General features: G+C 42.3%; 1 protein-coding gene across 1 annotated transcript in view; it reads left to right on the forward strand.

Moving 5' to 3' along the window:
* ZCWPW1 (zinc finger CW-type and PWWP domain containing 1) overlaps positions 1 to 26,265 on the forward strand; it is a 2,385,176-nt gene that overhangs the window by 1,207,489 nt on the left and 1,151,422 nt on the right. Inside the window, exon 8 of the mRNA XM_044076340.1 lies at positions 15,277 to 15,352. Coding sequence (XP_043932275.1) covers positions 15,277 to 15,352 — 76 coding nt within the window. The remainder of the gene's footprint in view (positions 1 to 15,276; positions 15,353 to 26,265) is intronic.

The following is a 26,265-nucleotide window of genomic DNA, read 5'->3' on the forward strand; positions in this document are numbered from 1 at the left end:
CCCTTGTGTCAAGAAGCACTCCGAGTGTGGCAGTGGGCGATCTCATCCAACTGTTTTCTCATAGCAATGCACATTCCGGGAAGTCCAACGTGATAGCAGATAAATTGAGCAGATCCATTCTTCTACCTCACAAGTGGTCTCTCAACAAGAAAGTGACAGAAATAATCTTTCGTCAATGGGGCCAGCCTTGCTGCAATCTTTTTGCTTCTCCCCTAAACAAATGCAGTGGCTACTTTGCCCTGATCTCCCCACAGGGGGGAATCACCGAGGGATGCTCTACTTCATGATTGGCCTTCCGATCTGCTTTATGCTTACCCGCTGATTCCGTTAATTCTAAATTTCTGCAGAAAGCTGCCAGACTGAAGAGCAAGGTAATCTTCATTGCACCTTACTGGCCTTGACAGGTTTGGTTCCCCTTCCTGTGCCTCATCTACTTTACCAACCTCAGATTCTGGATCCAATTCCAGACCTTCTGTCTCATCCAACAAGCATGATTCACCCAGACATCCCATACCTCAAATTTACAGGCTGGTTTCTCCAGTTCTATTAGTAGCCAGACAACATATGCTATCTTCCCCTGTGTGCTATATCCTTTTATCTTCCCATAAACCCTCAACACGAAAACTCTATTCAGGTAAATGGAAAAGATTTTTTTTACTGGGCCCAAAAAAATTATATTGATCCCTTTTCAGTTCCGATACATAACATACTTGAATTTTTAGCTTTACTCTTTAAAGAAGAGTTGAGCTCCTCTACCATTAAGGTTCAATTAGCAGCAATATCTACTTTTCTTAGTGGATTTAAACATTCTTCTGTGGCCTCTTCTATACTTTTTAAAGTATTCTGGAGAGGCACTCTCCTATTGAAACCCCCATTTAAAGACTCTACTCCACCATGGGATCTGAACTTGGCACTGCAAGCATTAATACATTCCGCCTTTGAAACAGCAGGTAAACGTGACCATAAGTTTCTTACTTGGAAAACTGTCTTTTTAGTAGCCATTACCTCAGCTAGAAGAATTTCAGAAATTCAAGCCTTGTCTTCAAAATTACCCTGCTTGATTTTCATAAGATAGATTTACATTACGAACCAATGCATCTTTCCTTCCCAAGGTGGTGTCAGAATCCAATATCAGTCAGGCCATAAATATGCCAGTATTTTTTCCTAAATTTGCAAACAAAGGTCAAAATATATATATATATATATATATATATATATATATATTTGGATGTTCACAGACAGTTACATTTTTTTCTGCATAGGACAAAACAAATCAGAAAGACAGACCAATTGTTTGTTTCCTTTGCAGATTTGAAATTGGGTAAATCAGTCGCAAAAGTAACTTTAGCCAGATGGCTGACTAATTGTATTTCCTTTATCTATAACAAATTGGGTTTTACCATAACTACACCTGCAAGAGCCCATTCAGCTAGGTCCAAGGAAACTTTTTTAGTATTTCTATTTAGGCTTTCCATGGACAATATTGGTGCAGCAGCAACTTGGGCAAGACCTCATACCTTTATCACTCTTTACAAATTAGATCTGACCTCAAGGGACAAAGTATCTTTTGGTTCAGCTGTGCTCAGGAATATCCTTCCTTTGAGTACACCCGAGGTTTTAGGTAGCTGGGGACTCTGTCTCAACAGTTGAGGATAGAATGAAAATTGACAATATCAGATAAAGAAGTTATGTACTAACTGTCGCTCATCTTGTGTGGCTAGTTAAGATGAAGAGGCTCGGGTGTTCATTTGTGTACTTTATTACATACAAACACATCAGGATTGATAGCAGAAACATAAAATACAAACAAACTAATTGGCTGACTACTACACATACACACATGCTTACACCTCTGCAGCTCACTACAAAATGGCAGTCTTGCTTGCACGTGCTCAGTATTTATACACATGTGCTAGCTCACTGGAAGGCTTCTTAAAGGTACATACACACTGATCTACACTAACCATAATATTCCATCTGTCTTGTCCATTTTCATTCTTCCTCAACTTCCCAACTTCCCACCTACCAACCCCCATCCTTTATTTCTACAAACTTATGGATAAATGATATATTATAAGGGCACACTCTCCTTTTGATTGAGCTTCTGATATGTTTTCCTCTATAGAACACATAATTTTTTTAAGTATCCTTTGGTATATGCATGTTAATAGATACCACTTCTGGTAAAATCAGCAAACAAGATATGAGATATGTTAGGGGTTGGTGCATTATTGGTAAGGAAGAAGCTCGAGAGCTTTTTAGTTACCATGAGCTTTAGTAACAGCCTTGTCAGAGTCAGGGATCAGATCCAAACCCAACAGTTGAGGAAGAATGAAAATAGACAACAGAGATGGAACGTTATGGTGAGTACATAACTCCCTTTTTTTTTAGTCCATGGCTCTGGCACCAGTTGTTTGTCTGTGTCAGCCCTTCCTGGAAAACGTTTGTGTCAGTGGGCGATTCGATGACAGCTCCTAATTTGCAATCATCTGCAAATTTAATTAGCCAGAGGCCATTGACATTGGCCTTGACTTCAGAGAAGTAAATGCCAAAAAGGAGCAGTCCGTGAACTGATCCTTAAGGGACTCCACTTGTGACTGGCCTCTTTGTAGCGGTGGACTCCCCTTTTGCACGTAAATGAGATGGAGTGCAGAATAAGCGAGATCTAAATATACTGACATCACAAATGCATGCTGTCTAATTCTGCTGGCCTCTGCTTTACATACACCGTCTTTCCAAGGCATACAGACTTCTTTTTTTTCAGTATATCGATCCCAATTAATCTAAAACATCAAAAATAAGAAAAATAATAAGAAAACTGCCTTACCCCCTGCTAATTATATATTCCAACTCCAAGATTGTACTTTAGTAGGGAAATAGCAAGCTCCTATAAACTACTGTGTGGAGCTTCAGACAAATCACCCCAAAGAACAGCATACAACAGTTTTTCATTAGATTCACATACACTGCTAATTGCACTTACACAAGTATTACCAAAGTAAATGCATATGGCTGAATAAAACATATAACTCATTGAAATTAGCATTGATGTAATGTTAAAATCTAAAATTCAAGTAAGTAGCTTTAGATCATATAAACAGAACCATTGTGTCCATCTTCAAGATGATGCAACTTCAGAGTGAGAATAACAAAGAAGATGGAGTGGAGACAGAGACTCACCCCCACACACACATGCACAAACATTGATGAGGCAAGGGGACTGATGTAAACTTGGACGTATGTCTTATTAGACATAAAAATTCATCTTATGTTTAGTCAACGTTTGTCTTGTAGAGTACTGTTTCTCATAATGTTTCACTTTTGTACATCATACCAGTTAAATTTTTATTTAGCTTTACAATTCACTGAGAAGAACAGTTTTATTCTTTCAATTTTGATTTGCACTGTGTTTGGTTTTGTTGAAGATACATGCTTCCATGTTTAAATTTATAATCTGATGTTATTTTCATTCGTTCCTCAACCTATGGGTTCAGATCTGAACCTCAGATCCGATTCAGATGCTTTTATAGCTTAGGATCTGACTCTCAAGCTCATCCCTTACCCATAATACCCATGTCCTCCAAATTACCCCAGATCTCGTTTGCTGCGCTTCAAGCAAATTGTGATTTTTTTTTCTCTCATAATTCCTTGTGGGATGTGACTGAATTTAAAGCTTAATTGTAATATTTTTGTCCTCCTTTATTTTCGGGTGTCTCTATTTGTCTATATGCAACTTTATATACCATCCTGTATAGCCTGTGGGGTTCACAAATTGTACTTCCTGTGGGCACAAGATTCCTCAGTCTGATGCCCACAGGCAGTGTGTTTACTGCTTAGGCCCTAATCATTTGGATGTGAGTTGTGAAATTTGTGCAGGTTTCAATGCCTGAGCACTTGATGACTGCCTCAACAAGTTAATTTTAAAGGGTGTTCTTCCACAGTTTGTTTCTGTTGCTGGACTGTCTACAGAATCAGGGGCTTAAACCCCTACAAAAAAGCATAAGGAGCCCAGAGAGCACAGAAAACCCTGTCCTGCCCAGTCTTCAAAAAAAGCTACTTCTGAGCCACCGGCCAAAACTTTAAAACTGTCAGACCCAAATCCTTTGGATCCGACACAGACGTTATTGTCACCTACTCTGTGCCAAACTCCTAGTTCCTTCCTGGAGGTCATATCTCCAGCCTTGAGGTCTCCCTTTCTTCAGGGACCCCCAAAAATGTCTTCCAGACCTCCCTCCATGTCATCCTGTGTTAGATCTTCCCAGAGTCTTTCTGAAGCGAAGGTGGACAGGATGGTAAGATTCCTCAGGATGCAAATACAGATGGGTTTTTGCTTGCTCTGTCCCCTTTCATATCAGTGAGCCACAATCCTACCTTTGTGCTTTTGATTACTCCATCTCTGATCCGACCTCCTGTTTTGGAGCTGTTGGATCCTGAGGAAACCAGAGTTGATAAGTCAGATCCGATGGCCCTTCCATCCTTGTCTCCGATGACTTCTCTCATCTGATCAGCTTTGACTCTTTTGGAGCACGACTGATCTCTGAGCCAAAACATCACCTTCAGATCAGAAGTGATGTCCTTGTCTCTTAAGTGCTAGGAGCCATTGCTGTCCCTCAGAACCTCAGCACTCAACAGCTCACCTCCAACTCCCCCTTCCGAGCAGGAGATCTGTGAGAGTTTGGAGTTGTCTGCTGTGAGAGCTATGGTTCAGGAGAGAGTGTGCTGACCTCTCCTGGTACTTCTGCATTTGAAGTGATGGAGAGAGTGTTTTTCCAACCCAGAGTTATTTCGACTCTACCTCCTTTGGATCTTACTCCTATTCTGACTTCTGCACCTGTCCCTGCTCATCCTCCACTTCACGGACAGCCAAACCCTAAGAGCTTCTGAGCAGCTTCCCCTGCGGAGCATCCCATCTTTTCTGACATCTCCCCAGAACATCCAACAGAGGAGGTCCCTTGAAAGAGACGGTGGAAGAGGAGGCACCTGGATTCCTTTCAGGAATCATTGACAGAAGACACAGTCTTTGATGAAGGGGAAGGGTCCCCAAGATCTCTACCTGATTTCTCCTTTGAAGACATCCCTGAAATCCTATGCCAAAGAGGTGGATTGTCTACCCAAAGCCCTTCCTCAGAGGAGTCAGTGTTTCTGGAGGCCTTCTGGTCTGGCCCATCTACATCTTGGGTGACCCCCCCCCCTAGATGACCTTGTAGACCTCATCTCCTGCAGGGCATGGAATGAGCTGGACATTGTGGAACCCATGCCAAAAAGAGCTGACAAACTCCATAGAGCCCCTTCAGATAAACACCACTGAACAAAAGGTTCCCCAGTAGATGCCATGGTTGTTGCACCAGCCACTAAGAAGGAGCTAGCCGAACAGAGCTCCTCTATCCATCCCCCTAACAGGGAGTCTAGGGCTTTGGACAGATTTGGGAAGTAGGTGTACATGTCAGTGATCTTCGCAATGCGATAGCTGAACTATCTAGCACACTTCACCAGACTACAGAGGGATGTAATTAAGGAACTCTTTAGCTCTGCCCCAGGGTCCATGTCTGCAGAGGAACAGAAAACCCATTCTTCCAGATTGGCCACCCTACAGTCTATCTCTAATGTGTCCATGAGGCTAATCTCACATGCCTGAAAAGGTACCTCAAGGGCTGCCAGTTCAGGTATTGCTATAAGGCGTCATGCCTGGATGCAGCTTTGTGACTTTGTGGAACCTTTCATGGCATCCTTCATCAGTGCTCCTTTTGATGGATCATCAGTGTTTAGTCCCACTGTTAAAGAAAAGCTCTTCTGTAGTGAGAAAGATGGAAAGACCTTGTCTGCCATCAGAATCCATTTTTCTATCCCACAAAAAGTACTCCCCTTTGTTTCCATCACAGACCTCAGGGTGTTCACCAAATGCATGTTGGTAGTAGCAGCTCACTTGAGACTGCATGTAGTCAACCTGTTTCCTTATCTAGACAACTGCCTCTTGACTGCATTAACCAGGCATCTACTCCTACGGGCCAGGGACTATCTACTACACATAACCCCTACCTTGGGCATCATGACCAACATGCAGAAATCACAGCTACATCCCTTACAGCTGATAGACTTTATAGGAGCATGTCTAGACACAGCCAATTTCCTAGCTTATCTGATTCTGGACAGAATATCTACCTTAAAAATCGCATGTCAGACAAATTCTGGCCATTCCCAACCCCCCAGCAAGTCTAGTCCTCAGAGCATTCGGTTCAATGGCTGTCATGATATCATTGATTCCAACAGCATGCTTACATATGAGAATCCTTCAATGGATGCTGGCGGTTCAATGGTCTTTACACTTCTTTCCACTAATCACCCAATCAAATTGTCCTGAGTGTGCAAGGACTTGCTTCTATGGTGGCTCCATTCGGAAGAATTTGAACAGGAACTTCCTTTTTTTCTTCCTCCTTCCAGTTTACATTGACCACAGACACTTCCCAGTTAGGGTGGGAGGGATGGTCCAAGGCCACGGGGTCTACACAAGAAACCAATTTTCTTATGAATGTCCTAGAGAAGTCAGCAGTGCTTCTAGCATTTCAAGCACTTCAGAGCTTTCTCTCTATTGTGATACAAATGGACGATATGATTGTGGTATAGTACATCAACAAGCAGGGAGGAAGCAGATCTTACCCCTATGTCAAGAAGCAATGAGGGTTTGGCAATGGGTGACCCCTTCCAACCACTTCCTAGTCGCAATGCACATTCTGGGGAAGTCCAACATTCTGGTGGACAGGCTTAGTAGCGTTATCCTGATGCCTTACGAGTGGTCTCTAAACCAGTCAGTGGCAAACACGATTTTCAACAGGTGGGGTCAACCCTGCTGCGACCTCTTTGCTTCACCCCTCAGCAACAAATACAGCAGGTTCTTTCCCTGATCCCTTCTCAGAGACAATCACCGAGAGATGCTCTAATCCATGTTTGGTCCTCTAGTCTTCTTTATGCTTACCCTCCGCTACCCATCATACCCAAGTTTCTTCTGAAAGCACAGAGGTTGAAGAGAAAAGTAATCTTAATTGCGCCTGTTTGACCTTGACAGCTCTGGTTCCCCTTTCTTTGGTCTCGGTTAATATGCCCTCTGTGGATGCTGGAACCGCATCCAGATCTTCTGTTCCACCCATCATGGTAGATTCACCCAAATCTTCCAAGACTAAAATTAATTGCATGGCTTCTCCAATTTCAATGATGGCTAGAAACAGCAAGCTTTCTTCACTCATTCAGAGGATTTTAATATCCTCACATAAAGCTTCTGCCAGAAAAATTTATAATAGTAAATGGAAGAGATTTTTGATATGGGCTCACCAAAATAATTTAGACCCTTTTACAGCTCCTATCCATAAAGGTTTAGACTTTTTTGCTTCAATTTTCCAAAACGGGGCAAATTTTTCTACTATTAAAGTGCAACTGGCAGCCGTCTCATATTATCATACTGGGGAAAATTCATCTTCTCTTCCTTCATCTAAACTGTGTAATACCTTCCTCAGTGGTACCTTTTTACTTAGCTCTCCTATAAAGGACCCCTGTCCTCCTTGAGAGATCTTACAAGCCCTTGTCCAACCACACTTTGAACCTTTACCCAAGTTTGACTTAAAATATATTTCCTGGAAAACTGCATTTTTGGTAGCATCACTTTGGCTAGAAAGGTATCTGAATTACTGTCATCCAAACCCCCATATTTGATTTTTCATAAAGATAGGGTGACCTTGCATACCAACCCTTCCTTTTTGCCCAGAGTTGTCTCTGAAAATAGTATCAATCAGTTCATCAGATTACCAGTTTTCTTCTCCAATTTCCAAAAACAAGGATGAATATACTCTTCAACTTCTAGATGTTCATAGACAGCTATGTTTTTATCTAGACAGAACAAAATCTTTTTGAAAAACTGACCAGCTGTTTGTCTCTATCTCAAATGTTAGAATGGGAAGCCAGTGTCCAAAATCACTTTGGCCAAATGGATTACAGATTGTATATTTCATGTATAGTCTTCTGAAGGCATCCTTCTACTTAGGCACGTCAAAGCTTCTCTTTCTACTAGATCTATGTCTACATCTCAAGCCTTCTGGTTCAGAGTTTCGATAGGGGATATTTGTGCGGTTGCTACTTGGTCAAACTCCCATACCTTTTTCACACATTACAGATTGCATATTGTTTCTAGAAGTAGAGCTGCTTTTGGTTCCTCAGTGCTCCGGAATATCCTTCCATGAAGGCTACCCTAGGTTACTGTAGCTGGGAACTCTGTCCCACAGGTTGAGGAACAAATGAAAATGACAACATCAGGTAAAGAAGTTATGTACTCACCATAACATTCCATTTGTGTTGTCCATTTTCATTCTTCCTCAACCTTCCTCCTCCCCTCCATCCCCCTGTTTCTTATGGTAAGACTTCAGCAGTGTTCCAGGAACCACTGATGTTAAGTTGTCATTCTCGCCTTCATTCTTGCTGGATGGGTTCGGAGCCGATCCTCGGCTCCGACTCGGCCTATACTATAGCTCGAGAGCTACTTTTACTGGCCCGAGGCAGCCCTATAACCCACAATACCATGCGCTAACTCCCCAGATCTCATTTGCCGCTTCACTGCGAGGTTGCCTTTTTTACCGGCTCAGGTCAGTAAAGAGAATTCTTTTCTATAGAACTAATTTTCAGGTAGTTTTTCCAGTTAGATACCCTTTGTTAGGTCCCTACTGATTCTTTTATTCATTACAGCCCTTTTGTAGCCCTTCTTCCCTTCTTTACTTAATTTTTATCTTTGGGCCTACGGGCTTTACCTTAGTTTTCCCCACCCCTTACAGTGTCTGTGTGTGGGTTTAGTCAGTTCCCTTAACTTTTTCTAGTTTTAAGTTGAGTGTGTGTGGGGACTGACTGTGATTACTGTGTTTACTGTTGTTAGGACTATGTCCAAGACACTAAGGTCTCGGGATTCAAGAAGTGTGACTCGTGCTGTCAGAAAATGTCTCTGACAGACGGTCACACTTCTTGTGTCTACTGCTTAGGGCCTTTACACCTGCAGGACTCTTGTTCCGTCTGTCACGGGTTTAGTTCAAGAGTCCTGCAGGAGCATCGTAATAAGCTCATCTTAAGGGGCTTATTAAAGCCCGATGACTTCCCATCCAAGTCTGGCTCGGGGAAGTCTTCAAAAACCGCCAAACCCTCAGCTCCAGCTTCTGAGTCGAGGGCTGGCGCTATTGAGATGGCTCCGACATCGGTTCCAATCGGACCTGAGGTGGGCAAAGTGGTATCCGCTCTGAAACCTGCATCGGAGCCGACCCCAGCGCGCAAGCACTCTAGATCCCCCTCACTAGAATTCGTCCGATCGGCTCCGAGATCCCCTCTCCTATCGGAGTGGAGTCATAGGACTCACTCATCTAGGTCATCCAGGCTTTCCGACCACGACATTGAGAGGGTGGTCAGTAGGCTTATAAAATCTCAGGCACTAGCCCAAATGCTCCAAAGCCCGTCTCACCAGACTGTGGCTCCTTCGGTACCGCTATTGATTCCTCCTCCGATTCACCTCTCGAGTTCGGAGCCGGAGTTTGTCGGAACCGTAACCTTGCCTACGTCGGAGCCAATACTTCCACCTTCGGCTCCGGTGTCGTTGGCTCCGACTTCTTTATTGGTTCCGTCCGTGGAGAGGTCTGGGCGCCGGGACTCCACTGTCGGCTTCGAGGGGGCGAGTGGCATCGGACCCTTGTCCGACCCCGCTCTCCCTCTCGGAGCTTCGGCTCTGGTTAGTTCAGCCCCGACATCATTCTCGGAGCCTTCTCTGTCAGTGCCGGGAGCGGTTCGGGTCTCTTCGGAGCCGGGACTACCCTTGGTACCTGATAGGGGAGCCTTCGAGGTGATGAGGAGCGTGCTGGACCCAGTGTCCACTCCAAGGTTAAGTTCTGCAGCTCCTCCCTCTACAGTGCCTGTTACGGTCTCTGGCCATCCTCCTGCATCTGACAGCAGAGATCCAAAGCGTGGGGTACCCACTTTGGGTGTCTCCTCCTCTTCCGAGGCCTCCCCTGAAGCTTCAGGGGAACCCCCTAGGAAAAGAAAGTGCAAGAGGAAGCACATAGACTCCCCGAGTCTGTCACGTCGGACACCGACTTGGATGAGTCGGAGAGTTCCCTGAGATCCCCCTCTGAGGATGTCTCTTTTTCAGACATCCTAGAGATCCTAAAACAGAGGGGAAATTGGTCCACTCTCAAACCCTCCAAGGACAAGTCGGTTTACCTTGACGCTTTTGGATCTCGCCCTTCCACCTCCTGGGTGTCTCCCCCTTTCGACCCACTAATGGAGGTAGTGGCTAGAAAGGCGTGGGCAGCTCCTGATTCAATGGAACCTACCCCTAGGAGGCCCTCTAAATTTATTTCTGCTCCAGAGGACAAATCCTTTCTCACCAAAGGTGTTTCAGTTGATGCTATGGTGGTAGCAGCAGCCACTATGAAGGAATTGGCTGATCCTTCTGTACTTATTCATCCTCCTAACAAAGAGTCCAGGACTATGGACAGGTACGGCAAGCGGACATTTGCTTCAGCGACCTTTACTATGCGATCGCTGAACTATTTATGTCATTTCACCCGCCTTCAGAGAGACTTGCTCAAAGAACTGGGTGAAACTGTACAGGATCCTTCTGCTGCGGGGTATCAGGACAAGAGGAGCTCCCAGCTGGCCACCCTGAACTCCATTGTTAACTCTTCCATGCGGCTTATCTCCAATGCAGCCGATGGAGCGACTAGGACTGCAGGCTCAGGTGTTGCGTTGAGACGTCACGCTTGGATGCGACTCTGTAACTTTGCCGATCCCTTCAAGGCGTCCTTCACCAACACCCCCTTTGATGGTTCAGAATTGTTTGGACCTCAGATGAAGAATACCCTCACCAGATGCGAGAAAGATGGTAAGACTCTCTCTGCCGTGGGAGTCCATTTTTCCACACCTTCTAGACCTTATCCTAAGGGACAGAGGGGTGGAAAGATGTGGTTCCGCAAACCACAGGGAGTCGCGCCTGCCACACGTGGTGAGTTTCCCTCCAGAGGCAGAGGGGGGGAACAATAACAGACGCCACCCCAGGGGCAGAGGGGGTCCACAGAACCAGGATTCCAGGGAATCTTTCCCTGACCAACCCTTTCAGCATCCCTGAGAAGCTGCCCGACTGTCCGCCTTCGGAGGCAGTCGGGGGAAGATTATCTCTGTACCCGGAAGCCTGGCAATCCCTCTCCCAAGACACATGGGTACAGAAGATCATATCCGAGGGTTACAAAATTCTCTTCACTTCCCCTCTGGTACAACCGCCAAGACCCCTACCAGACGTACCACCCGCACAAAGGGGTCAGGCACAGCTAGAAATAAAAAAGCTGTTAGAAAAAAGAGTCATCCAGGCAGTCCCAGCAAATCAGCTAGGATCCGGAATCTACTCAAGATTCTTTTTGGTACCAAAAAAGACTGGAGACTGGAGACCCATTTTGGACCTCAGCAGATTGAACAACTCTGTACAAAAGACAAAATTTCGGATGGTAACACTGCAGTCCATTCTACCCTTTTTGGGCAGAGACAACTGGATGTGCTCGTTAGACCTCCAGGACGCGTACTATCATATAAATATACACAGATGCTCCAGGAGGTTTCTCTGCTTCCGGCTGGGAGCCAGTCATTATCAATTCAGAACCCTGCCCTTTGGTCTCACCACAGCCACCCGGGTGTTCACCAAATGCTTGGCAGTGGTTATGGCTCACCTCAGACAAAAAGGATTCCAGGTGTTTCCATATCTAGACGACTGGCTCATTTCCGCTACCACCAAGCAGCATCTTATAATGGCCAGGGATTACACTATTCAACTTTGCAACAATCTAGGTATTTCTATAAATTTTGCAAAATCCTCCTTGTCGCCTTGTCAATGTATAAACTTTATAGGCACCGTATTAAACACCACAGAAATGTCTGCAACATTACCACCTCAGAGGGTGACAGACATAAGGCGGAATGTTCAGTCCCTGTTTCAGTCCAACAGAGTTCAAGTCAAGCTAGTATTGAAAGCGTTAGGCCTCATGGCAGCGGCGATTCTTCTACTCCCATTAGCCCGCTTCCACATGAGGCTCCTCCAGTGGATGCTGTTGTCTCAGTGGTCCTTTCAACAGCTCCCAATGACTCACAACATCTTGATAACCCCATCATGCAAGAATCATCTCTCCTGGTGGATGGTTTCCCCTCAGCTTTTTCTGGGCAGACCCTTTGTCCCCCCCCCCCAGTTGCCACGGTGACAACGGATGCCTCCCTGATAGGGTGGGGGGGCACTATCAGGGCAGGATGGTCCAGGGCACATGGCAACAATTAGAACGCCACCTGCACATAAATGTCCTGGAGATGAGGGCGGTGCTTTTAACGTTGCAAGCCCTTCAGAGCACTCTTCCCACAGGGACTATAGCAATTCAAACGGACAATATGTCTGTGGTGTGGTACATAAACAAGCAGGGCGGAACAAAGTCCTACCCCCTATGTCGAGAAGCACTCAGACTTTGGCAATTGGTGATTTCCTCTCAACGGTTTCTGATAGCAACGCACATCCCCGGGAAGTCCAACGTCATAGCGGACAGATTGAGCAGAACTATCCTCATGCCTCACGAGTGGTCTCTACATCAAGCGGTAGCAGACAGAATATTTCAGAAGTGGGGCGAGCCTTGCTGCGATCTTTTCGCAACTCCTCAAAACAGCAAGTGCCTCGACTTCTTCAGACTCTTTCCTCTACCAGGCCATCCCCCCAGAGACGCTCTTGTTCACGATTGGCCCCGGGGTCTTCTATATCCCTTTCCTCCCTTACCATCGATCTCGCAATTAATTCAGAAAGCAACCGCATTGAGATCCAAAATGATCCTCATTGCTCCATTTTGGCCTCGACAAGTATGGTTTCCGTTTCTGCACAGTTACCTACTGGAACAGCCTTGGCATCTGGAACCCCTTCCGGATCTGTTGACCCATCTCATGGGCAAGCTGCATCAGTCTCTTCATTCCCTCAACCTCACAGCTTGGTTGCTCCACTTCCAGCCATAGCCAGGCTTCCCCTTATTTCTCCTCCTGTCTGTGATATCATTCTGGCTTCCCATAAGTCCAATACTAGAAAGACGTATGCGAGTAAATGGAAGCGTTTTTCGCTCTGGGCACAAGCTAGGTCCTTAGATCCTTTCCATGCACCCATTCATAAGGTTCTAGACTTTCTGGCGGAACTCTTTCATTCAGGGTCATCGTCAGCCACTATCAGGGTACAATTAGCGGCCATTGCTAATTTTCATGTGGGGCTCTCAGAAGCAAATATTATGTCCCACAAACTCTGTAAAGCCTTTCTCAAGGGCATCTTTTTGCTTAGACCTCCAGTTAAGGATCCGCCCCCACAATGGGATTTGAATTTGGTTCTAACCTCATTGATTCTGCCTCCCTTTGAACCTGCAGCCTCTTGCTCCCTCAAGCTTCTTTCTTGGAAAACTCTGTTTGTAGTAGCCATAACATCTGCCAGAAGGGTATCGGAACTTCAAGCCTTGTCTGTCCATCCCCCTTATTTGGTCTTTCACAAAGACAGGGTAACTCTCAGAACAAATCCTTCCTTCCTACCGAAAGTGTCCTCTGAAGCAAATCTAAACCACTCCATTGACTTGCCTGTCTTCTTCCCAGACTATTCCAACAGGGCTGAACAGAAATTACATTCATTGGATGTTCATCTCCAACTACGGTATTATCTAGACAGGACAAAACAACTCAGAAAGTCAGACCAGCTCTTTCTCTGTTATGCTGCAGGAAAGAAAGGGCTTCCAGTATCAAAGGTTACTCTTTCCAGATGGTTGACATCTATTATTACCTTTGTCTATGAGTTGAGACACAGGCAACTTCCGTCTAGGCCTAAGGCTCATTCAACCAGGGCACTATCAACATCAATGGCCTTTCAAGCAAGGTTACCATTAGATGCCATATGTGCAGCAGCTAAATGGGCTTCTCAACATACCTTTATTGCCCATTACAAACTTGATATAGCCTCCAGAAATAGAGCTGACTTTGGTTCCACTGTACTCAGGAGTCTGTTCCATTGAGCCACCCAGGACTAAAGTGCTAGGGACGCTGTCCCATCCAGCAAGAATGAAGGCGAGAATGACAACTTAACATTAAGAAGTTATGTTCTTACCATAATGTTCCATGTTAGTTGTCTTCTTCTCGCCTTCTTTCTTGCGTCCCTCCCTCCTGCCCCCTAGCCTGGACAGACTTGAGGTCTCTGAGTCCTTCCATTTCTTGAGATACAACATGTTACGGTTTCCCCGTATCTTTAGTGTTACTAGCAGGGAGTCCATACTTGCAAATGAGGATTATAATAATATATTTATACTATGTCTTAGCTTCCAAACGAGATCTGGGGAGTTAGCGCATGGTATTGTGGGTTATAGGGCTGCCTTGAGCCGGTAAAAATAGCTCTCGAGCTATAGTATAGGCCGAGTCGGAGCTGAGGATCGGCTCCAAACCCATCCAGCAAGAAAGAAGGCGAGAAGAAGACAACTAACATGGAACGTTATGGTAAGAACATAACTTCTTATTCTTTTTGAGCTCCTGATTCTCTCTTTCTTATGATAATGTTCTATTTATACATTTATGTGTTAGGCATATACAGCTGCCGCAAACTCGATTCCAGGGAATTTGGAGAACAGGGACATTATGGGTAAGGGAGGAGCTCGAGAGTTGGATCCTAGGCTATAAAAGCGGCTGAGTCGGATCTAAAGTTTGGATGTAAACCCATAGGTTGGGGACAAAACAGATGGAACATTATGGCAATTACATAACTTCTTTTTTTCATATATACTCACAATTTATTTACATATATGCATGTGTTTAAGTTTGCATCTATATTTATAAGTTTATGTTTGCATCTGTATTGTGGAGTACTCCGCAAAAAATCTGAGGTAAAAGTGTGGCAGTGTGTTCTGAATTTGCTGGTGGCAGTATGTGTGTGCCATGTGTGTACGTGTCTGTGTGTCTGTGTCTTTATATGCATATGGATTTGTGTGTGCTTGTTTATTTAAGTGATTTAAGTGTATGCACCTGTTTATATGTAAGCGTGTGTACATGTGCGTGGATGCCTTTATGGCTCTCTACCACTTAATATTTTCTAAACAGTATGGCAGATACTGAAAAAATGGTGTTAAATGTCTGTTGACAGCAAGAAAGTTATAGACTGCCATTTTAAATTATTGCTGATTTTCCTCTTGAAAAGATCTGATTAAGATAATCTGCTGTTCTTTTCTATAGGTGGCCTGGAATGGTAGAATCAGATCCTAACACTGGACTTTACTTCCTATTCAGAACTCAACTTGATAATCGTCCTGTAAGTATTTTTCAGAGCAACAAGTTGAAGAAATGCACCTTGTCTGTACAGTACTGTAGATGTTATATGTGAGGATCAATCCTGTAGGATTTTATGATGTGAATGTGAATTAGTCAGTGATATAACTCAGTAACCTGGTCTGAGCTTTTTCAGCAGTTAAACGGCTGCTCCATTTTTGCATTTCTGAGCCATGGACTTGAGAGACAGTAAAAAAAAAAACTGAGTACATTGCTTCCCCACTCATAGTTGCCTCTTGCTACCTAAAGTAAATGGTCATTCTGCTGTACTTCACTAATTTGTACCTCACTTGTAGGCCTTAATCTTTAATATTCAAGAGCACACATTCCTTTTTATCTTTATACTTGGAGAGATTTAGTATGTATGCTTTTGTACTTTTTATAACAATGTCCCAAGTAAGAGTTTCAGCACATGCTGTGAGGGCCCACCACTGGCTCAGTAATCAAGGAGCTTCAATCCTCACCTCTGGCAACAGTTGGAGACATATGTTGGGAGGATGACAGGTACACGCACAGTATTTCTAGATGCAACTCTCTGCATCAAGCACAATTTCCCTTAAGAGCACACAGAGACCACAGTCAGTTCGGGGCTGGTTTCTCCCTCTCCCTCTTCCTCCAGATCCCCAGTAAGACTCCCCGCTGGCACAGTTATTTATTTATTTATTTGTTGACAATTGTTGACCGGGAAAGTCCACTGGGCCATTGACCCATTTTCAGGGGAGGCCTGGGGAGAAAAGATCCACGGTAATACATTCAAAAATATAGAACATTAAGACATTAAAAAAAATTTGCACATTGTATACCATTGTGGTAGTACATTCAACATAGAACATTTAAAATGAACATAGTTATAATTCCTTATTCAGAAAAAAAAATCAGTAGGTTTAGAAGCAAAAAAGAGAGTAAAGTCAAGCAGTAATGGGCAGAAGTATGTAATGAGGTAATAGGTGAGTGTCACTTGGGATAGTTTAACATGAGGTAGGGAGAAGGAAAGGAAAGTTAGGCAGTAAAGGGCAGAAGAATATAATGAGGTAAATTGTGAGTGTCACTTAGGATAGTTTAGCATGAGGTAGGAAAGCTATGGGGGTCTGATTGTTGTGCAGTGACAGGATAAGTTTTTTTTTGGTAATGTAGCTTGAGTAATGATTTAAAGAGTTTTGAAGATTCCATTAGTTATATGGGAGGGTAATGTGTTCCAAAGTTTGGCTATATTACAGGAGTACAGACATTGTCCATCTCTTTTGTTTGGTTTTGTAACCTTTATTAGTTGTTTCTGAGATGATCTAAGTGACCGAGTAGGAGTGTAAGTTTGCAGGACTGAGTAAAGTGCTGGGCAGAGATGGGGTTTGACAATTAGTTTATGTGCTAGTGTTAGTTGGGTATAAGAAAGATGGCTTGAGAATTCGAGCCAGTTGAGTTCTGCAATTGCTTCACATTGGTGTGTGCGGTTAGATTTTCCTGAGGCAAATTTAGCTATTTTATAATAGCAGGATTGCAGTTTATTACTAAGGGATGAAAGTAGATTGGTAAAGATAGCACTTCCATATAGGAGGGAAGGGAGGTGTAGGGTATTTGCTAGTTTAGCTTTGATTTGCTTGTTGAGGTATAATTTGTGCCTATATAGTTTGTCTAATTTAAAGTGTACTTTTTTATTATGTTATGAATATGTGTCTCAAAGGTAAGTTTGTTACCTATTGTCATACCTAGTAGTTCAGCAGTTTTAGCTAGTTCTATTTCAGTGCCATCTTTAGAAAAAATCTTAAAGTTTATGCTTGGTGGTTTTGAAGTGAATATGTATAGTTTTGGTTTTTTTTTTGTTTCTTTTTTTTTTGGCATTTATCAACAGTTGAGAATTATTTAGCCAGGTTTCTATAGAAGTAAAAGCTTTTTGGGTTATTTTGAGAAGGTCAGAGAAATTGTCGGCGAAAGATATAATTGTTGAATCATCAGCATATTATAGGTTCATAGGTTAGTACTAGGCTAACTGCCCTTATGGGCCATTTTAAGCCTAGCCAATTACCCCATGTCAGAATCAAACCCTGCACCTTGTGTTTCTAAGGTAAGCACCTTAACCATTACACCAACCTCCCACCCTTGGATCAAGTTTCCTATTTGAGAGACTTTGTGAAGGTCATTGATAAAATATTGAAGAGTAGTGGCCCTAGAATGGAGCCCTGAGGGACTTCTATGTTGTTTTTTGATAGGTAGATTGCGCATTTTGCCATTTTACTGATTGCTGTCTGTTACTGAGGTAGGAGGTAAACCATTTGACAGAATTGGGGGAACATCCTAGTTTTGATATTTGGTGTAGTAGTTTGTTATGTGATACTGTGTCGAACGCCTTTGACAGATCTAGTAGGAGTACTGAGGTATAGAGACTAGTGTCAAGTGCTTTGTTAACAGTATCAGTGAAAGAGAGCAGGGCTGTAATTGTGCTATGCCCTGGATGGAAGCCATGTTGTGTGGGAGAGAGGTGTTTAAGTAATTGAGTGTGTACACATTTCTCTAATATTTTTGATAGCGGTGAAAGTATTGAGATAGGGTGGTAGTTTGACAGATCATGGGAAGTTCCACCTTTATGTAGTGGGGTGATGATAGATTTTTTCCATACGTCTGGGACATAGCATTCAGAGAGAGACCGATTTATTAGAATACTGACTGGGTATGCAATTATGCTTGATGCTAGCTTTAAATATTCAGGGAGGGGGGTTGTCAGCAGAGAGAGAGAGAGCATGGTTTAAGTTTATTTAGAAGTTTGCATATTTGTGAGGTTGGAATTGGTTGGATGGAGAATGAAGGTGCTGTTAGATTATTAATGCAGGCGTCTAGAGTAGAAGAGTTTTATTAATATGTGAGGAATTTGTTGTAGGGTCTTTGATTTAGTTTTGAATAGTAGTAATGAAATGGGTGTTAAAATCATGAGAGATTTGCTGTGGGCTTTTATCAGTTGTGGGGGATGGATTTTGTAAAATGCCAGGATTAAGTAATGTGGAGACTGATTTCCAAAATTTTTTTGCATTGTTGTTTGCGGTGGATAGCTGCAAGGTATAGTAGTTTTTCTTATCCTGCATGACTAGTTTTTTGGAATTATTTCGGAGTTGCTTATAAGTAAGTTTGGTTTGTTTAGTTTTAGATTTTTGCCAATATTTCCATGCTTTATCTCTATAGAGGAGGCATTGTTTTGTTGATTTGGTTAGCCAAGGGGTGTGGTTGGCCTTTGTACGTTTGGTTCGTGTTGGGGCTAAGCTTAGTGTGTCCAGAAAAAGTTTGTTGAAATAGTTAACAGCTTCATCTAGGGGGAGAGGTTTTAGTGGGAGCCAATTTGGGGTTTTTAGGATGCTTACAAATTTGTCTGGATCAAAGTGGGTGAGATTTCTGAATGTTTTGTAGATGTGTGTTTTTGATATTTGAGGGTGGGTCCTATGGGTGAATGCTGGGAGGTAATCACTTAGTATGTTAGGTAAGGTGCAAGAGTTGGAATAATTTTGTGGGTGAGATACTAATATCCAGTCAAGAGTGGATTCTGAGCTAGTGGATAGGCCATGGGTAGGAGTTGTAATAAGCTGTGTGAAACTGTGTAGGTTTATGCTGTTGACTGGAGAGTTGGTTGTTAGGTTTAGCCAATCAATGTTTGTATCTCCTAGAATAATGGTTTCCTGTGAGATGTTCTGGTTTGCCCAAGATAAAACATCCTCTAGGAGGGGGATATTTTGCCCTGGTAGGATGTAGATTACTGCTATAATTATTTGTTTGTTATTAATGATGTGAAGGGAAGTTAGTAAGATTTCTGGATTGCCAAAAGTGGGGAGTTGTTTGGGATAGATTTTTAAGTTAAGGCTGTTTTTGTAGATTAGTGCTACGTCACCACCTTTTTTGTGGAGTCTATCAGCACGAATAATGTTGTACCCTGGAGGAAGAATTTCAGTATCAGCAATATGAGGTTTTAGCCATGTTTCTGTTACTGTTACAATATTTGAGGTGTGAGTAGATAGCCATGCGTTGAGCTCAGAAATTTTGTTACATATGCTATGTGTGTTTATTGTTACAAGTTGAAGCTGTAGGCTTTTTGAGTTAGTTGAAGATTTAGGGCCAGGGTTGGGGTGGATGTCACCACATTGTGTGAGAGAGAGGAGAAGAATAATAGCATTGGTGTTATTTTTATGTGAAAGTAGTTTGGGAAGATAAAAATTGCATATTTTGAGTTTGGAATGGGTAGGGAAAATTTTTGTTTTATCTAGGTTATAAGTGTTGTGTAGGAATAAGGAGGGTGAGATGTTTGAGTAACTATTTCTGCTAAGAGGCTATGGAAAGGTTTGTGTACTAGATGTTTGAGTTAATGTGAGCAAGGTGGAATATGTAGTGGTAGTTATGGTTAATAGAGTTAGAGATATAAAGAGACTAGGAATGAGAATAATGTATGTTGTGTGACTGTGTGTGTTTGTGTGGGAGGGCATCTTATTATGGAGAGTAGGTATCAATTAAATGTGATTTGAAATTGGGGTGGAGTTTGAGAGTGTAAGCTGATTGGTTTGCAATTAATGAGGTAGTTTGGGGAGGGGTTTATGGATATATAAATATAATTAGATAAGGGGGTGGGTGGAAATGGGGGTAGGGTAGGGGAGCGGAGTGAGCCCGAGCAAAGTGAAGGGCGAATGGAGCGGATTGTGCCAGTTCCACGTAGAAGAGCAAAGCTAGAATTCCACAAAAAACTATCAGTAGGAGGAATTCCGTCTGCAGGTCAGTGAAAGCCTGTAATTAAGTTTAAAATAGAAAACAGCGTGGGTCCTACACCTGGATGTTAGCAAAGTAGTATGGCAGCTAACATCCACTAAGCAACTTTATGTGTTTGTGCCCTTAAATATAAGTATTACAGAATGGTCGCTATTAAGAGTGGGCTACCTTATTGTATGTGGCTGGTGGTTTACCACTGGAAACTGTTAAACACAAATAGAGGTATTCAATTACTGGTTAAGTGAACACTGTATCTCTTAGGTTAAAACAAACGGAAGGGGAAGAAAGAGCTAAAAATGTATCCGCTCTCTCCAGTTAGTGTGCACACTGCAAGGTTAACCCAAGTTTCACAAAACTTAGTGAATAAAAATGTAGCACATAGAATAAACATAAATTACATTAGACATACTCTGCAGTCGCTACTTTGTTTTGCAGAAATGGGGCCGGTGTTTGTTTAATTTGCTGGTTGAGCTGGTGTAGTTCAGGTTAGTAAGGGATGCAGTCCGATGTGGTTAGGGCTGATTGAACTGCAAGAAAAATGTAGGAGATATAGGTTCAGGGGACACAGAATGTTAACAAGAGAACTTACATAGACAAAAACATCATATTAGGTATAAAATACTGCCTAATAGCCTAACGAGCAGCAACATTACTGTGAGACCAATAACAGATAATACAGATGGCGTTTTGCCAAAGCAAAGCCCAGTTTTCAGTTACAGTACAGTTTGTGACTTTGTTATGTTGATTTGTCTTTAGTTGGGCTATGACTAAACTCTACAGGGCGCTTACTGTAAAGCAGTGGTATAGGCACACAGATGTGGGTGTCTCAAGGCTGTATTCTACTTAGTCAAATAGATTGCAGTGTGCTTTGTACAGAGTCAAAATTATCTTGTACTAAATAGACACAAACTGGCACGCTTTATAAGCTAGGCCAACTATACCAAGCTCCATTCTATCAGGATATCTGTTAACAGGTAGAGCTATTACACTCCAATCATCAATGATGTATTTAATACACTAGAATAGAACAACCCCACTGGTGGAGCACTCTACACTGCTGTAGAAGTATGCAAGTTTGAGCCCATAATGTGGCTGTCTATTCCTTTATATTATTACAGCTTAGGCTCATGCAGGTTACAATGCTAAACAAGATAATGCCGTGAGATACATAAAATACAAAGCATGTAACTTCAGTTCAATCAAAATACTGCCTGATAATAAGCAATCTCTGTTTAGTTCCAAGTAGGTTACAAATGCAAAACAAAATACTGCTGTAAGCTACACAAATGTAGAGCAAGTAGCTTCAGTTCAATGCAAACATAATGACTTAATACAAGCAGTCTAAGTGAGCTGCAACACTAAATGGTCACAGTTAAATGTACAACAGACATCGACACACAATACTTTACAGCAGATGCTAGTTGCTGATGTTTCCATATACAACAAGCACAAACTATACAAATTCATACACAACTACAGGTTCTCTTTACAAAATAGTAGACAAACTACTTACATGATTCTCTATTTTTAGTTTTAAAAATGTGGTGAGCTCACTGTGCGGGGAGAGCGCTGAGGGATTAGCTACCTAGTAGAGAAGTTGGTTCTTTGAAAATGGCGCTTTGGAGCTTAGGGGTAGATATGACCTTGGGTAATTGGCTGGAGGTAGGGGGTGGTTACATGTACCGACGTAATTCCAGAAAGTCTAACATAGAACAAGTAATACTCAGATATGGGTAGAATTACAAACTGTGCCAGTTCCACGTGGCAGAGCAAAGGTAGAATTCCACAAAAAAATATCAATAGGAGGAATTCTGTCTGCAGGTCAGTGAAAGCCTGTAATTAAATTAAAAATAGAGAACAGCATAGGGTTGAGTTCTCAGCTGAGTGGCCAAGCTAAGACCTCCAGCACTCCTTCTGTCCAACCAGTGCTTCGTGTCCCTGCCCAAGTAGCTGACACACACACACTTTCAGGTTTGATTCACACACACACACACACACACACACACACACACACACACACACACACACACACACACACACACACACACACGGGCACACACACACACACACACACGGGCACACACACACACACACGCGCACACACACCTTTGAAAGGCTGGCACAGGTTTACTAGCTATGCCCCCTTCTGCCCAGACTACAAGGTAGTTATCACCGTCACCAGTCACGTCCCTATCAGCTACTTTAAGGCCCTTAAGTAAGGGTGCCCAATCTTACTGTGTAATGTTACTATCAATACAAATGGTAGTTTGACCAAGAGCAAGGATATTAGGAGTGGTCCATGCAGTGTCACAAAATAAATATGCAAGTACTCTCAGAACTTAAATACTTCTAGACAGATCAGCCACAATGAAAGGTTTAAGTATATCTAATAATAAATAATAAAGTAACAAGAAAATACTCAGTATATTATCACAGTAACATCAGAGTTCAAAATCACAGGAAATATTTAAAACAACATTGCAGGATAGTCTCAAATAAATAAAGAAAACATCCAAATTAAGCTTTGCTATATTTCTGACTATATCTAGAGAATTTTCATATCCTAGTTAACTTACTTACAGAGCAAGCAAGGCAGATGTGGTGAGTGGGTCTTCCAGCTGATGTTGTCAGGTCAAAAAAAAATACAGAATACTCAGTCTCTATCAAATAATTCTTAAATTAATATCTCAAATATTACTGTTGGGATTGCTTGCAGGATGACAGCACTTCTTGTCATCTGACTCCATCCCAGTTAAAACCCCCAAAGATACAGCTGGTAGCATTTGGCATCTACCTGTGAAAATACATAGACGAGGGTTTTCTTAGATCTAAGGTAGATCCTGGAAGTCATAAAACAATAAAAACACTTCCAAGACAATCCAGTGAACCTCTAGTTCTAGACATTGTGTCTGTTACTGCACTGAAACTGAAAGATAACATCCTTTTATTAGGGTCTGTATTATATCATTGAACGCTTAAAAAAGCGAATGATGAATAATCTACCCCATGTAAGTGAACGCTTACAATCTCAAAAGCTCAGAACAGTGATTTTTATTTTTCCAAGGGAAAGAAATCGCTGTTCCAAAAAAAAAATAATAAATTGAAAGAATACATAAAGTGGGGGGCTTTGCTCCCCACACCCCCCCCTACTTAAATATACCAACTCCGAGATCACACTACAGTGCTGAAAACGGTAAAGTAACGGAAGCGGCCAAGCAAATTCTTTCCCTGGGAAAGAATTTGCTTAAAAGCCGCTTCGCTATTTTGCCTTTTCGTTGTTTTAAGTTCGACCGAGACGCATTCGATAGAATGCGTTTTCGGTCATCTAATAGGAACCCTTTTACTACATGGCTATAATGTTATTTAATTTCAGCTGTCTTTCTGAAGTTAACCTCTGATGTTCCAGTTTCCATTGTTAAAATATATACACACACACACACACACACACACACACACACACGCGCGCACACACACCTTTGAAAGGCTGGCACAGGTTTACTAGCTATGCCCCCTTCTGCCCAGACTACAAGGTAGTTATCATCGTCACCAGCCACGTCCCTATCAGCTACTTTAAGGCCCTTAAGTAAGGGTGCCCAATCTTACTGTGTAATGTTACTATCAATACAAATGGTAGTTTGACCAAGAGCAAGGATATTAGGAGTGGTCCATGCAGTGTCACAAAATAAATATGCAAGTACTCTCAGAACTTAAATACTTCTAGACAGATCAGCCACAATGAAAGGTTTAAGTATATCTAATAATAAATAATAAAGTAACAAGAAAATACTCAGTATATTATCACAGTAACATCAGAGTTCAAAATCACAGGAAATATTTAAAACAACATTGCAGGATAGTCTCAAATAAATAAAGAAAACATCCAAATTAAGCTTTGCTATATTTCTGACTATATCTAGAGAATTTTCATATCCTAGTTAACTTACTTACAGAGCAAGCAAGGCAGATGTGGTAAGTGGGTCTTCCAGCTGATGTCAGGTCAAAAAAATACAGAATACTCAGTCTCTATCAAATAATTCTTAAATTAATATCTCAAATATTACTGCTGGGATTGCTTGCAGGATGACAGCACTTCTTGTCATCTGACTCCATCCCAGTTAAAACCCCCAAAGATACAGCTGGTAGTATTTGGCATCTACCTGTGAAAATACATAGACGAGGGTTTTCTTAGATCTAAGGTAGATCCTGGAAGTCATAAAACAATAAAAACACTTCCAAGGCAATCCAGTGAACCTCTAGTTCTAGACATTGTGTCTGTTACTGCACTGAAACTGAAAGATAACATCCTTTTATTAGGGTCTGTATTATATCATTGAACACTTAAAAAAGCGAATGATGAATAATCTACCCCATGTAAGTGAACGCTTACAATCTCAAAAGCTCAGAACAGTGATTTTTATTTTTCCAAGGGAAAGAAATCGCTGTTCCAAAAAAAAAAAAAAAAAATTGAAAGAATACATAAAGTGGGGGGCTTTGCTCCCCACACACCCCCTACTTAAATATACCAACTCCGAGATCACACTACAGTGCTGAAAATGGTAAAGTAACGGAAGCGGCTAAGCAAATTCTTTCCCTGGGAAAGAATTTGCTTAAAAGCCGCTTCGCTATTTTGCCTTTTCGTTGTTTTAAGTTCGACCGAGACGCATTCGATAGAATGCGTCTTCGGTCATCTAATAGGAACCCTTTTATTACATGGCTATAATGTTATTTAATTTCAGCTGTCTTTCTGAAGTTAACCTCTGATGTTCCAGTTTCCATTGTTAAAATATATACATCTAAACAGTTACAATAGTGCAGGTACATTTCTGTCCTAATCCAGTAGGGTACACTGTGGTTTTATCTTTTAGCTCAGTACTTTGTAAAATACCATCTGATGTTGTTAATCTTCTTTCCATTCATCATTGATGGGTTATCGGTTCCGTCTTCGGAACCGAGCCAGCCTTGTAGCAAGCTCGCGGTAGACAAAAAACTCTCTACCCAGAATGCCCCTCTCCTTGTTACCTCAGATCTCGTTTGCTGCATAGCTGTAAAGCTGCGTTTTAGAAGAGCTCAAGTACATTTTATTAATAATCTTTGGATATTTCCCCTTTTCTTTGATAAATAATTGCACTACCCTTGTTTACTCTGCCTATCTTTACTGTTAGTAATTTTTAAAAGTACCCTCGTTGGTACAGCCCTTTTCCCCTTTGGTTTTCTTTTCCTTACCTAAGTTGTTTCCCTCTTTTTCCGTTTAATTTTAGATCTTCTTAAGAATAACAAAAGAGTGGATTCCAAGTGATAGTTGGACATTTTTCCTCTTGGGTTTTGTTGGTACTCTCATGACTGTGTTTGAATGTTTTCTTTCTTGTGATATATCCCTGTCTAGATGTCTGAAAGAAGGGAACTTCAGGATTTAAATTTTATGTTTTATGAAAACGCAAAAATTACCTAATATGACTTACATGATGATTATGTGTTCTGTTTGGGTGTGTCACATCTTTGTGTGTAGCATCCATGCGACATTTGTCTGTGTTTCAACCAGTGCACTCTTAATGACCACAAAATGATTAATTCTGAAATGAGTACTAAGGTCTTCCTTTTCAGAGGCCATTTTTATTATGGAGGTCTCAACCCCTCCTATCAAAAGTAAAGAGCCACACTCTAATTCTTTTCACTACTGGGTGATAAGGACTAACCATTGCCTGCTCCGGCACAGATACTGTCTTTGGAACCGATCATCGAGCTCACTACTACTTTGGTTCCAGTAGCTACCTCAGCTCTGAGTCTTTCCTCAGCAACAAACATGTTGAAATCTTCAGAACCATTGCCAGCTTTGGCACAGATACAGCCTTTGGAACTGATCAAATTCACTACCACTTTGGTTCCAGTAGTGACCTCGGCTCTGAGTCTTCCTTCGGCACCAAGCATGTTGAAACCTTCGGAACCATTGCCAGCTTTGGCACAGATGCAGCCTTTGGAGCAGATCATCGAGCTCACTACCACTTTGGATCCAGTAGCTGCCTCGGCTCTGAGTCTTCCCTCAGCACCGAGCATGTTAAAACCTTCAGAACCATTGCCAGCTTCAGCACAGATGCAGGCTTTGGAACAGATCATTGAGCGCACTACCACTTTGGATCCAGTAGATACCTCGGTTCTGAGTCTTCATTC

Source organism: Protopterus annectens, chromosome 7.part0, assembly GCF_019279795.1.
Source record: "Protopterus annectens isolate FY-2018-M chromosome 7.part0, PAN1.0, whole genome shotgun sequence".
In the NCBI taxonomy this organism is placed as follows: Eukaryota; Metazoa; Chordata; order Ceratodontiformes; family Protopteridae; genus Protopterus; species Protopterus annectens.